The following is a 13264-nucleotide window of genomic DNA, read 5'->3' on the forward strand; positions in this document are numbered from 1 at the left end:
TTTGTTTTCCTGAAAAAAAAGGAAAAAATTGACTATTCTACTGTTGACTTTTTTAAAAAAACCCTGTTTCCTAAATTGAAGTCGTTTGCATAGGGATTTTAGGGCTTTTTTTCAGCTGCATCTTTAATTAGTGTTGGATAACAGAATTGCCAGCCCTTTGAAGTGCTTACTGAGAAGGGTCACTGTTATTAGGTTTCTTTTCTGTCTCCTGCTTAAGTGAGAGAGTGGGAGGTCAGGCACATAGACACTGAAAGAGCCACTGCACAGTGGCATGACTGTTCTCAAAGTTGAGATCTGTCATACCTAACTTCAGGTATTCATGAGTGTGAATGTTTATGAGTGAGTCAGGTGGCTGAACTTCCACTGTGGTCTGTAAAAATTTAGTCAATACAGGCTGTGGAGAACAGTAATTTGTGTCCTTCTGCTGTATATTTCTTAATTTCCTCAAATCAATCATTCTAGTCTCCCCAGCTTGTATTGACAAAATTTCCATTGGCAGTAATGGTCGCTTAGATGTCTGTCTCTCATGTAGCCTTTAAAGCCAATGAAAATCAATCTATACATCGAGGGGTGTATTTATATGACCTTTGCTTTAGGGTGACATAAACCATATTTTTAACAGGGCTGTTTCTTCCCATGAGCTGTTGCTCAAATTTGGATGACTACTTCATTTGTAGATAGCTACACTGTGCATGCCTTTATTTTAAGGCAAGACAAGTTCCTTAGTTTTACTTTTGCATGGCTGAATATTGGTAATTCTCAGCTTCATGGCAGACGCTTTAGCCTGTGTGTGTGTCCCAAATTAACTTAACTCCTCTTCATTAAGAGCTGAAATTATGCAAAGTATGTACTAATTTGACCAAATAAATGCTGATGTTACATCTATATTTTATTGACTGCACATTCTCAGCAAATGATCACAGAGAGAAACTCTCACACACATTCACATAAATGACTGCATGTGATAAAGAATGTGTGCAGCTGGAGTTCTAGGGAAAGAATATCCAGGCACAGAACGTTCCCATGTATCTTTAATGATGGCATAATGTGAACTGTAATGTGTGTACCCAAATCACGCACTGAAGAATTCTGACACCAGATTCATAAATATTGAGGGTTCAGGCATTTTTTCCTCAATTTCCAGAGGAAAGGTCAATACAAGCTGTGAATAATTTTCTTAAATATACAGAAGCAGAAAGCTAAATGTCACTTCCCTATAACTCCACTACCAATCTTTAAGTTTGGATGGAGTTGCCCAGACCTAGGGACAAAGTTTGAATTTTAGGCTCCAGCATATGCAATAAATCTAGTTTTGTGTGTTACTTACACCACCACCATTACTTTCTTGCCCTCCACAGAGGTTCCAAATGTTCAAATTCCTTGATAATGAAGAATTGGAGCTTGCAGATACTGAGGTTTTCTGAAAACAAACAAAAAAATCGTTGTGGTTATTCTTGTTGAAAATGACAACTGTTCATACTGTCATTTCTCTTTTTGTAGAAAATGAATAACTGGAGTATTCAAGTCAGTTTTCTCTGTAGAAGAGTGACAAGAGATGAAAACTTGTTAGAAGGGCAAGAAGAAATTGGAATTTGGATGAATGGTGTAAAAACTGAGGGAATACTGTAACAGATTCATTTGTTCATTCAGGACAGTCAGTATTGGAACAGGAGCTACCCAGATGCATCCATAAAATATTAGAGAATTTCTTTAGGGTTGCCTGTTTCCTGACTATGCTGCATCTTTGCTTTGTCTAAGTAACAGCTTGGTCTCTTAGAGACCCCCAGTCACAGTTGCTGATGGCCCAAATCCTTTGGACCTGTGTAGAGGTTCCTTAAAAAGCAGCATATGCTATGGCTAGAATTATTGTACAGCACACTCAAAAAATTAGGGATCTAAGGTTTCTACAAAAATTGAAAAAACTCAGCTGAAGCTGGGACCTTCACACATGTCTGAATGTCTTGTTACAATAATGACAACCCAATAGTGCTTCCCTCAAGAACCAACTAAGCCTCTGAATTGGTTTTCAGCCTACTGGGAAATCCTTCAAAGATTATAGAAGCTAAAAACACTCTTTAAAAGATAAAGTAATAACATTATTTTTAAAGTACAGTTCTTTGTGCCTAGAATCACTGCTTTAGCTTTTATTTTTCCCTAGAAGCAGAGACACTGTGAAAAGCAAAAAGCAAGTGTAGCTATCTGAAGACGAGAGAGATGGATCCTAATCAATTCTTAGCTGGAGACTGATAAAAGACTGCCTGCATGAATGTTTGCCTTCCGTTTGGTTGACTGCCCCAGAGTGATAGCCACATCTGCTTTTAGTAAAGTAGTTTTTAATCTTGGTTACGTGATCGCAGTACAATCGCAGGGCTGCGTTGCATGGGTTGTATAAAGTCACTGAATAAAGCAAACCAGTGCTCCACCCACAAAACTGCAACCTAAAAAAAGCCCACTCAAATGTTTAGACACTCGGTGTAGCATGACAACTGTTAGTGCAGTGCTTAATGAGTAGGGAGAGACCCTTTATATAAAATACTTCCCTGCACAAACATCTATCTGAATTATGCAAATGAGGGAGGTTTTGGGGGAGGTCTTGTCTTGCTAATAAATAGATTTCTTTACCTCCTTGTTTCTCTTCTCACAGGTACTGCAATGAGCACTTGTTGTGCCCCCCTCATGTGTTTTGGACAGGCTGGGGGCCTTGGGAGCGCTGCACTGCTCAGTGTGGAGGAGGGATCCAGGCACGGCGCAGGACATGTGAAAACGGTCCTGACTGTCCTGGCTGCAGTGTGGTAAGTAATTTTCAGCTTTCTCTTCATCAAGTATCTATGGCCATATGCCACAGATGTCTCTATGTCACAGAATCATAAAGTCATTTAAGTTTGAAAGGACCCTAAAGTTATCAAGTCCAACCATTAACCCAGCTCTGCCAACTCCTCCATTGAACCATATTCCCAGGAGCCTCATCTTCATGTGTTTTAAATACCTCCAGGGGTGGTGACTCTGCACCTTCTCTGGGCAGTCTGTTCCAGTGCTTGACAGCCCTTTCAGTGAAGAATTTTTTCCTAATATCCAATCTAAACTTCCTCTGGCAAAACTTGAAGCCATTTCCACCTGTTCTATCACTAATGCTCTATGCCCATAATGCATCTGTGTATGTCTGTAAGCTGTATCCCTAACATGAGTAGTCACTCATTGTTTTGTCTCTGTGTTGCTTTTGTGTGCTGAAATCCACACAATTTATTAATCAGAAATATATATAATTCAGCTTTTTCACACTATCATCTAGGAAATAAGCTTCCTGAGGCAAGGTTGGTGCAGATGTAGATGTGTCCTTGCAGGTTCATGGTGGTTTTTATTTTTATCACCAGAGTACATGGAAACCCTATCTATAAGCCTAGGACTCCAGTGTACTAGGTTCTGTACAACAGAGAAAAGCTAATTTTCACATCTGAATACATAAGGAGCCAATCAGTGAATGCATGGAAGCCCCAGGAAAGTGCTGAGGTGAGATTGGACAGCAGTGGTGATCTTGGCACAGCAGCAGCCTAGCAGCTGTTAGGCTTTGAAGCTACAGTAGGATGATTTGAATGAGTAGAATTGCTTTATGGATACCCACTTTATTAAGAGAAGCGTGTGGGAAAACATGTAGGGGATTTTTCTTATATCTGAACAAGCATAGGTGGTAAGTGAAGAGGTAGAAGAATTTTTTTCTTTTAACAATTAAACCAACTTTTTCATGTCTTAATTTCAGAGAGACTTAATTCTGAAGTTTGTCATTATCGGTGGTCTATTTGTTAGATTGGCAGTAATTCAATACTAAAGAAAGGATAATTTATTACCTTTCTCTAACTTGAAGATTTTGTGCATTTTCCCAGGATATTTCTCTTTCTGAAATTTATTCTGGTGATAGAATTGCATTTTCACTAAATTAAAAACATCCAACAGGCTTGTTGTTTTATTTCAGTTGAACTTTAAGAATTAACCTAATAACTCAGAATTCTACCAAGTGTTCCAAAATACTTGTCTCTCTCTGATGGTACACGAAAAAAAGAAGACATATGGTCTAGATCTATTGTTAAACCTTTCTGACTGGCACTGAAAAGAGCACAATATGAAGGTTTTCCCTCGAATTTGTTCCTATTTATCCTATAATAATGTTCTTGAAATATAGCAGTATTTTATATAGCGAAGAATCTTCCCATGGTCTTAAATCAAAAATATGTGGTTCTAATTTTCTTGGAAAGTTCCATGAGGAAAGTAGGAAAACCTTTAATGTAAAAATTACTTATTATAACTGATTAGAGATTAATGGTATTGGGGGTTGTAATTTATTAACAGTCTTAGCACATACTCTGCTGCATCACAGAATAGTTACCAGTTCAGCTATGGAAATGTTCTGGAGATTTTTTATTAATTAGAAAATTATTGTGTTGATCATTTCAAGCTTTGGAGTATGTAGTTATCTTGCTAAAACTTAGGCACCAGTGAAAAGCCAACCAGCATAGAAATCCTCTATAAATCCTGGTGTTCTTGCAAGACAAAGGACTGTGGTACAAAGTCTGTGTTCAGTTTAAGTTTCGCTGAATTTTCATTGAACCCTTGAGTTACCTGTCTTGACTCAGAGGCTTTGCAGCCATAGCAGGGCCTTGACACTAAGTGTAGCTGGAAAAAAAAAGTACTTTATTTCTTCTCAGAGTTTGTTTCATTAGTGTAAGAAACTGCAATCAGAAATACCTTTTATACCTTCTTGTAATTGTTGAATGGTTTAAATATTTATATTAATAAAGTCTTACGAATGAGGAGCACAAATATGAAATTTATTTGTTGGATGTTCTTCTGCTTCAGCCAAATTTTTTGTTTTATTATAGCAGGTATATATCTTTCCAAATAGTGAATTTAGTTCATTTCAAAAAACTTTTATCCTATCTCTGAGTACTTGAGAAGCTGAAAAATCTCAGGACATGTTGCAGTGAAAGTGGTAGTAATCTATGCTATCTCCTGTTTGTTTTGTCTGGAGTAAAAGATGTTATGAGCCATACATTTAGCATGTGAATTAAAGCATAATTGGAAGTAGACTCAGAGACTTAAAATGCCTGGTTTTCTCAACCATTAAATGATAGCTTTAACCTGTGAAGAGACTCTCCAGGTTTCTGGTTTGCCTTCTTCAGTGAGGATGAATTCTGTGAAACTTTCACAACACATGAGCAGCGTGAGTTGCAGCTGAATAGTTCAGTGTCTGTGGCCTGTGAAGAGGAGAAGGAAAAAAGGGTAGAGGACTGAAGAACATGTTATTTAAGAAGACAGTAACTATGTTAGGCTTCATTTCATCCTGAAATGAAAAGAAATTTTTGATGCATCAGAGGTGTAGGATGGACTAAATGCTGTCTTGGGACCCCTTTCAACCATGCCAATTCTTTGTTTTTAGAACTGTTTTCAATAGGGAATCATGAGAGAAAAAACAAAACCAGAAGTTTTTATAAGACTTAAGAAAGGAAGTCTTACAGTGTGCTTGCCAGCAGTATCAGGGGACCAGATTTAATTTCCTAGGAGAACCTGCCTGTTCTGTTTTCCAATCTGCAACCTGGCTGTGAGACTGCAATATAACCAATCCTAATCTATTTTTCTGTCCCTATTTTGCAGCTTTTACCATATTAATGGCTATTTTCTGTATCCGCCTAATGATTTATACCACATAATTTTTAATGAACAGTGTTTCTTCCTTTTAGTTTGATTGTATTGCTCCTAGGCTGCAATATCACAGCAGGCAGCTAGTGCCTGTGTTTGTATTTTTGCATGTTTCTCATCAGTTGGTTCCTTGACTTCATCTGTCTTGTAGCAGGTATCAGCCAAGCCACTTGAGTATTTTTTATCAGGACTCACTGGAGCTCCCCTACCATTATTTCCAACTTATTTTATAAAATAATAATGATAAATCTTTTGATGCATATAAATATTCCACAGAGAGAAAACCATGATGATATCTTAAAGATGCGTCTCTTGCTTAAGTGCACTCAATACATGAAAATGGATGACCAGAGACTTAGGAGTGAAGGCATTTTCACTGAATATAGAAAACCATAAATCAATATGATACAGGAGAATTAGACCGTAGAGACTCATGAAGGTCAAAAAGATGAAGTTAGAAATCAAAATGTGGATTCATAAGGACCTGTTAAAATCTTTAAGTTAATCAAAGCTACTAAAGACTGCTTAAAATTGTCTAATAAGAGATAGAACCATCACAACCAAATTTAAGAGAGCTAAGTTCTGGTAATACAAAGCTTAAGTGGATGACAAAACTGGTATTAATCTCATGTATGCGGGTGATACAGGCACTAGAGAAGGAGCTGCAGAATTCTCTGGACTGTGCTAATGTGACTCAGAGGACAAACATCTTCAGATTTTACAGCATACTCAGATAAGCTGTGTGTTTCCTTCAGAAAATGCTGGTTTTCCCCTGAGAAGCGTAATCGCACTTGAGTTTGCCTCAGACCAGTAATAAAAGAATAACTTTTTTAAAGAATTATAATTAGAATGAGGAATTTCGTTTGAGGCTCAAGCTGGGTAACATGCTTTATGTGTATATTTGTCTGTGTTCTCATTTCAGTCATGCTAACATACACATTAATCTTAGTTTTTGTGCTGGGAGACCGATAAAGGGAATATACTTTCCACATACCAGAACAAAGCATGCTGTATTTTGCTGTGGAATTAAAAAAAAAAAAAAAAAAAAAAAAAGGAGGAGGAAATTTATTCGTTCCTTAGAAAATAGTAGCTAGTTTTGCACTAATTTTTTTTTTTTTTTTTAATTATTAGTATTATTGTTTCAGCATTCTGGAATTGTTCTGAACACAAACTTTTTTAAGAAAATATATCTGCATTTTAGAGTTTTTGTAATGACACAGGGTGAAAAAGAAAAAAACAGATGTCAGAATTTTTTCTTCCATCAATTGTTTAAAGGGAATTTGAAGATGGAAGGTTTTCAGAAGTACTTTGTCCATCAGAAAAAAACAGTCTGTCTTTTTTTACTTGCCATCTCACAAAATAAATGTAAAATGTCTAGTCCAAAAAAGTGAACAGAAAATAAGATTGTTATTATGCTTTTTTTTAGAGTTTTTTTTTAAGTTTCTATATCACTTAAGAAAAATAGTGTATTTCAAAGCCAGAAAGCAATCTCACAAGCATGATTTATTGGAAATTTTACTATTTATATGACGTTTGCCTTCTTTATGCTCATTTCCTTTTTCCATCCTTTTTTCTTCTGTAATGCAAACTCCATTGGGTATTAACTGGTTTTTTTATGTTTTAAAAGTTTAGCAAAGTAGATCCTCTCTTCTTTTCATGCTGCACATGCTACTGCAATTGTGAGCAATAAGAAGTTACTTAAAGATGGTAAAACCAAAAAAAATTATCAAAATCATAAGAAATAGTTTCAGAAAATACAAAAACATATTGATCAATGGTACATTTCTGCTTACTTTGTTCGGTAAATGGCTTGGCATTCATGGTTGAGGTAAGTGCGAAATACAAACTGGTTGGACTGATGTGTATATATATCCAAATGTGAGCTGTTTAAGGTGGTATTTGGGCAGACATCCAGCAATCATTTTGCTGTTTCATTTCTTTGATTTTGAAAAATAGACTAAACTGTAAGTTGTTTGCTGTCTTGCTTAAAACAGAATAGTGTGAAGCATCTCTTTTTTGAGAAATGTAATTTTGAAAGTAATTTAAAGCTGTGAAATATATTTTTAGCTGCTGGGAAACTGTCTCTACTTCAAACTATTCCATTCAACCTGTGACAACTGACACTGACTGCAGTCCTGTTCTGAGATTCCTGTAGCAAGGTCTTTCAGGGACTTCCAGCTCATGTGAAATAACTTCTTTTGGGGACCAATGCCCTCTGATTTGTAATCTCTTTCAAATCTAATTATGAGGGTTTGCCAATGCGAGTGTTCTCCCATTCAAGAACTTTGTATTGGGCACATGTGTATCTGTCATACAGATCATGAATGTTTGTTTCAGAAGTCCAAATCTTATTTAAAAAAACATAGGAAACAAATTTTAGTGTAACTGTCCATAAACTTTCTCAAGGCTTTGGGTGTAGGCAACAGCCAGTTGCCTACACCAGTGTGCCTCAAGATCAAGTGCCTTTATCCAGTTAGGGAGTTGTACTGATCAGAGATAGGAGACCCAATTTGGTCCAGCCAGAATTTGCCCCATTGTTTCCTAAAACACCAGGCACACTGGAGTGTGTCCTGTCTTAGGTAGTGCTATTTGTTGTAGTTTTCAGCGGTTCCTATGCTGTAGATGTAGTACTCATTATTGATACTTAGATGTATACTTAGATGTAATACTGTACCCCCTGTTCTGTGAGGCCCTGTGTTTGAGCTGTGGTCACTGCTGTCTTTGATAACCACAGAAAGCTGAAGTACCTGAAACCCCCTTCATTCTGTGCCCAGCAGGCACCGTGCTGGGCTCAAGGACTCAGCGTAAGGAGATGTGAACTTCACTTTCCTTTGACTGGACGAGTTTTGAATGTGAATGAAAAAGGAGAAAGATAGGAAGAAAGAAGCTTGGGTGCTGAAGCGTTGTGCTGCACTAATTTTAAACTGAATTAATGAGCAAAACCAAAACTGGAGGATATTTCCTAAGGACTTGTGCGTCATGGAGCCTGAGTTTTTTTCATTGCTGTGGACCTAGAACATTCAGTTATCTCTGGAAAGTAATCCATAACTGTCAACGAAGACTAAAAACCAGAACAAAAAAGTAGATGGCATAGTTTTAGCTGAGTTTTATCAAGTAATAGGACTTCCAGGATCATATTGTGGTCTGTCAGGTATTCTTACTCTTCTGCTCCTAAGTAAAGCACCCACTCCCCCATTACAACTGTGTTTGACTGGAGGGTGGTCTTAGATGGTGACATGGAATTGCAACAAGTTTCATGAAAAACAGTGGCCCAGTAGAGTTTAAAAAAACTGAATTAGTTTCTACATTGAGAGACAAAATTGCAGCTGAATCCATTGTTTGATCCAAGTGGTGTCAGGTGCTGCTCACCTGAGTGTACGTATCAGCACACGTGTTGCTTGGGACTAGACACTGCATCTCTTTTAATTTTTAGCAGTTGGACTCCTAAATGCTATGGGCAGGAGATATGGGAAGGGGCAGAGAGGAAAAACTTTAAAAACTTGAAACACAAACTTACAGGAAATCAGGCTTTATTAATTCCAGTGTTTGTGGATCTAGTATTTTACGTACGGGTTGTGTAGCTTTATTTAATATGTAAGTAGTGTTTACATGAAATTAGAATTGACATAAACAGGGAGAGCTGTAAAAAAAAAAAAAAGAGAGAGCTGTTGGAACAACTAGAACAGTATTTAATACAGAGTATTTTTCTTATTTTTTGTGTTAAAAAAAAAAAAGTATAGTAAGCCTCTAATCCAGATTTAACAAAAATTAAAAATTAATACAGGTAGTGATGGACTGCTTCACCTGATCTCTGATTTTCAAAGTCTCTTCCATTACAAAGATATGTCTTTGTTGAGTATGCAGAAACCTTAATTTTACTGTAGTCAGTTCAGTAGCAACCTTCATTGTACAGTTGCAATCAAAATGAGAAAAATGGGTGTATGAGGCATAACATTGAAAATTACCTCAGAAACCTGATAGAGCAGTTACATAAAACTGTTCTGTAGCCATGCTTACTGTTTTTAAAGGATATGGCCTGTGGTGGAAGTGAGCTGAGCTTGGGAAAGTGTTCCAAAGAAAGGCAAAAGATTGGGATTCTCATAAGTCAGAGTACACAGGGTTCTAGTGTATGAAGGACTAATATATGAATTAATGGCAGGTTTAGAGAGGGAACACTGGCATTTCTGTGCACTCTATACTGTAATATAATGAGTTCTAAGGAAATATGAAGCCTGTGAAGGGAATTAATTTCTATCCAGGGCATTGTTAAATGATGTAACTTGTTGCAAGAAATTGTTGAGGCTTAAATCTTAAGAACCAATAAAACTCCACACAACTAAAATTGTGCAGGATATCAGGATGAAGTAGAATTATAATAGACAAAAAAAAAATAGATTTTTGTTAGCATAGTAAATCAAATTTTAAAGTTTTAAATCTTTTTCCTGAATATTAACAGTCAAATTTAGAGCTGTGCTTTTAGCATTCTTATTTCTGTGCTGCCATTTGACAATAAACAGGGAAGGCACATCAGATCTGGAATGGCATTTCCAATGTTCCTCTTTGTAAGTGATTGTTGAATCAGTTTGCAACAAATTGTCCCTCTGATTTATTTTGTTCCTTTTAGGTTTACTCACCTGTACTTAAAATGGTACGGTGCAAACACAGTAATTGTGTTTACACATTTTATACCAAAAAGTCTGCTCACATGTAGACCTTAACACAAAGCAGAGTTTTGTTTCAGTATTCTTCAATTTGACCTCAGTAAACTGAGGGATGGATGAAGCCTGAATAAGTAATATGCACTTTTGCCATTTATAGCCTCACGAATGCAGTAACTCCTGAGGAGTGCGAGACTGATTTGTTAGCTGAGCTGACTGACAGCAGTCCTTAGCATCTGAGTGCAATTAAATGGAACTCCATCCAAATCAATTATATTTATGTGCCAGCTTTTGTTTTTACTTAGTCTCAGGGCATCATAGTAATTTTTAATTTATTAGGCTGTGGTAGGATTTTGATTTTCATTGAAAATAGTGTCAGGCAGCCCAGTTCTTACACAAGTTATATGAGGTTGGGAAATAATTAAAAAATTCGGAATATTTATTGATGGAATTATCAAAACTTCCTTTTTCTTTCCTCCTTGGTTTAGTCCCTTCTCCCTTTCACATTAAGTTGTTGACAGAATACTTCTGCTCTAATACTACAGCCACCAAATAAAAGACATTGTTATTCAAAGAGTCTGACATTCATCTTGAACAAATATGTTCACAAGCCTTAAAAAAGACAAATACACATTTTCACTGTGTTTATTTACAACTTATTTTGTATCTTCAGGATGATGTGGCTCAGCCTATTGCAGCATTCTGAAATAATAATCTTTATATCTGAATACTCCAGTAGATGGGATTGTATTCTTCATGTCTGAGAATATAAACTCATGCAAACACTGAGCTCATTTACCAGAATACACAATGATTTGTCCTTGCAGCTTGAAAGGCAGGAAAAAGTGTCACTGTCACCCTATCAAGACCCCTTGCATTTCTTGAAAGCAGCATCATGCTGCATATTTCTTTCATCTAGAGAAATGCAGCCAAAAGTAAAAGTATTAATCCTGTGTCTTCCAGAACAGAGTTTTTCTAATTGAACAATACTTGTTATTTCATTTGAAACATCAGAAAGCTGAAAGCGTAAAAACAGGCTTTCAGTTTATGTTATGAAAATCTCCAAGTTTGTTACTTACAACTATTTCTATCATGAGAGATCAGTGAAACAAGTTACTACTTTGTAAAGATGCAGGTGTTCATTGATCTTTCGTTTGAAATTTGTGACGCCCTTACACAGATGGGGACTGGTCCAGAAATAGGTCAGCCCCAAAATGCAGTTCTTGCTTTGCCTTGTCAGAGAGGCTTTAGATGGAGAAAAGCAGCTGTAGACTGTACCTGTATTTTTTCTGCTATCTGATTCCGAGGAAGGACAGATTCACTTTGGTCTCTTTGTACTTTCAATCAATCTCCAGAAGTGAGAGTGGAAAAAACCCCCACCCACAACAGTAGAGTTGTCCTGTGGTGCTAGAGATACTTTGCCAATTCCACAGGCTGGATTGCCAGGTGCCAGGTCAGGTACGAGACTTACTCAGCCAACATCTGCACAGTGCTCAGCACGAGACTCTTCTGTGTTATTGCTCTGTTGCTCAAAAGCAGCCCCATCTTTATTTCATGAAGATTTTTTATGAAGGTAGTGGCAGATTCCAGGATTCTTTATAAAAGACCATTTATATGTTGGTGCTTGTGAGGACATTGTATGTGGCTTTGTCAATTTACTGTTCTGGTAATGTCATACTGCTGTGGATATATCACTTATTAACAAAAATTTCATTTTTTCACAGCTGAGTTTATTCTGCCCCCAGCCCCTCAGTATAAGCTCTATGAAAAACATGAGAGTTAGTCAACAGACCCACATCTCTTGGCATTGCCTGGCTTAGCTAAGTCTTTTCACAGCCTTGGATGACATCAGCAAGCAGAAGTCCAGAGAGTATATCTGGCTGTTACTCTACCTAGAAGACCTGTAATTCTGCTTTAAGCTGAAATGAAGTATGCTCACTATATTTAAAGCATAAGAAGAGATTCATTCAGAAGTTTCAAAAATTTTCAAGCAACTGTTCACAAAAGTGGAAGTATACTGTATTCTTTCACATAGGAGTACACAAACCTCTTTGCAAAGGCACTAAGCTCCCTATTAAAAATAGTTAATTTATGTATCCTATCCCATACTGAAAAGCGTATCCAGAATCCCAATGCACATATTGAAGCATTTTAGTGAAATAACTTGGCAGAATGAATATTTTGTTAAAGAATTTTAAAGTACTTAGAAAAAGAAGTAATAGCAGTGCATATTATCTTCTTCTGAAATGTCGGGCTAAAAGGAATTTTAGACATATAGTGAAATCTATCATCAGCAATTTGGTATGAAGTATAAAAATGATCCATTACACAGAATGCAAGAAAAAAAGCAACTGGTGGATTATAGGAATTAATCCTTCAAAATCTTGCTGGGAGTCATATGAATGTAATTTTGAAAAAAAAAGGTAAAAAACATGCAGTGTTGTTTGGCATCTCTAGCCCGGGAAATGTTTTCACTTCTTTCCTTTGTTTTCAGAATGAATGTTTTTTTAATTTGCTGGGTAATTTTCTAAGTAAAACTGAAGAAGAAGTATAATAATATGAGATGCCCTATCTGTAAATTAAAATTTGGCTTTCCATGATAGTCCCAAGAAAACTAACTAATGTTGCCTTAAACTTCATAGGAAGAATAGTATATATGAACAGAATTTGCTGGGTTGTGAGAGGCAGGTAGGGTGAAATGCGGAAAAGAAAGGAAAATCTGAAAAACATGAGTGCAAGATTTTACAAAAGTGTTTCTCCTTTCTAAAGCTACAGAAGTTCTTTGCCTGATATAGTCAGACAAATAAAGATGAAAATGAACTATCAATCTTCTGCCTTTTGTGAGGTAGGTGCCTTTGATTATTTGGGGGAAATTTATTAATGAGTTTTGTTCTTAGAACTGCGTTCTGCCTGCAGTC

The 13264-nt window shown here is 36.6% G+C and overlaps 1 protein-coding gene across 1 annotated transcript in view; it reads left to right on the forward strand.

Annotated features, from left to right (window-relative positions):
- Positions 1-13264, forward strand: part of SEMA5A (semaphorin 5A) — a gene marked incomplete at both ends in the record, with an annotated part of 312885 nt that overhangs the window by 247510 nt on the left and 52111 nt on the right. Inside the window, 1 exon segment of the mRNA XM_082293006.1 lies at positions 2645-2792. Within this exon segment, the coding sequence (XP_082149132.1) occupies positions 2645-2792 (148 nt within the window).

The sequence above is a fragment of the Coloeus monedula genome (genome assembly GCF_965178545.1).
Source record: "Coloeus monedula genome assembly, chromosome: 1".
Classification (NCBI taxonomy): domain Eukaryota; kingdom Metazoa; phylum Chordata; class Aves; order Passeriformes; family Corvidae; genus Coloeus; species Coloeus monedula.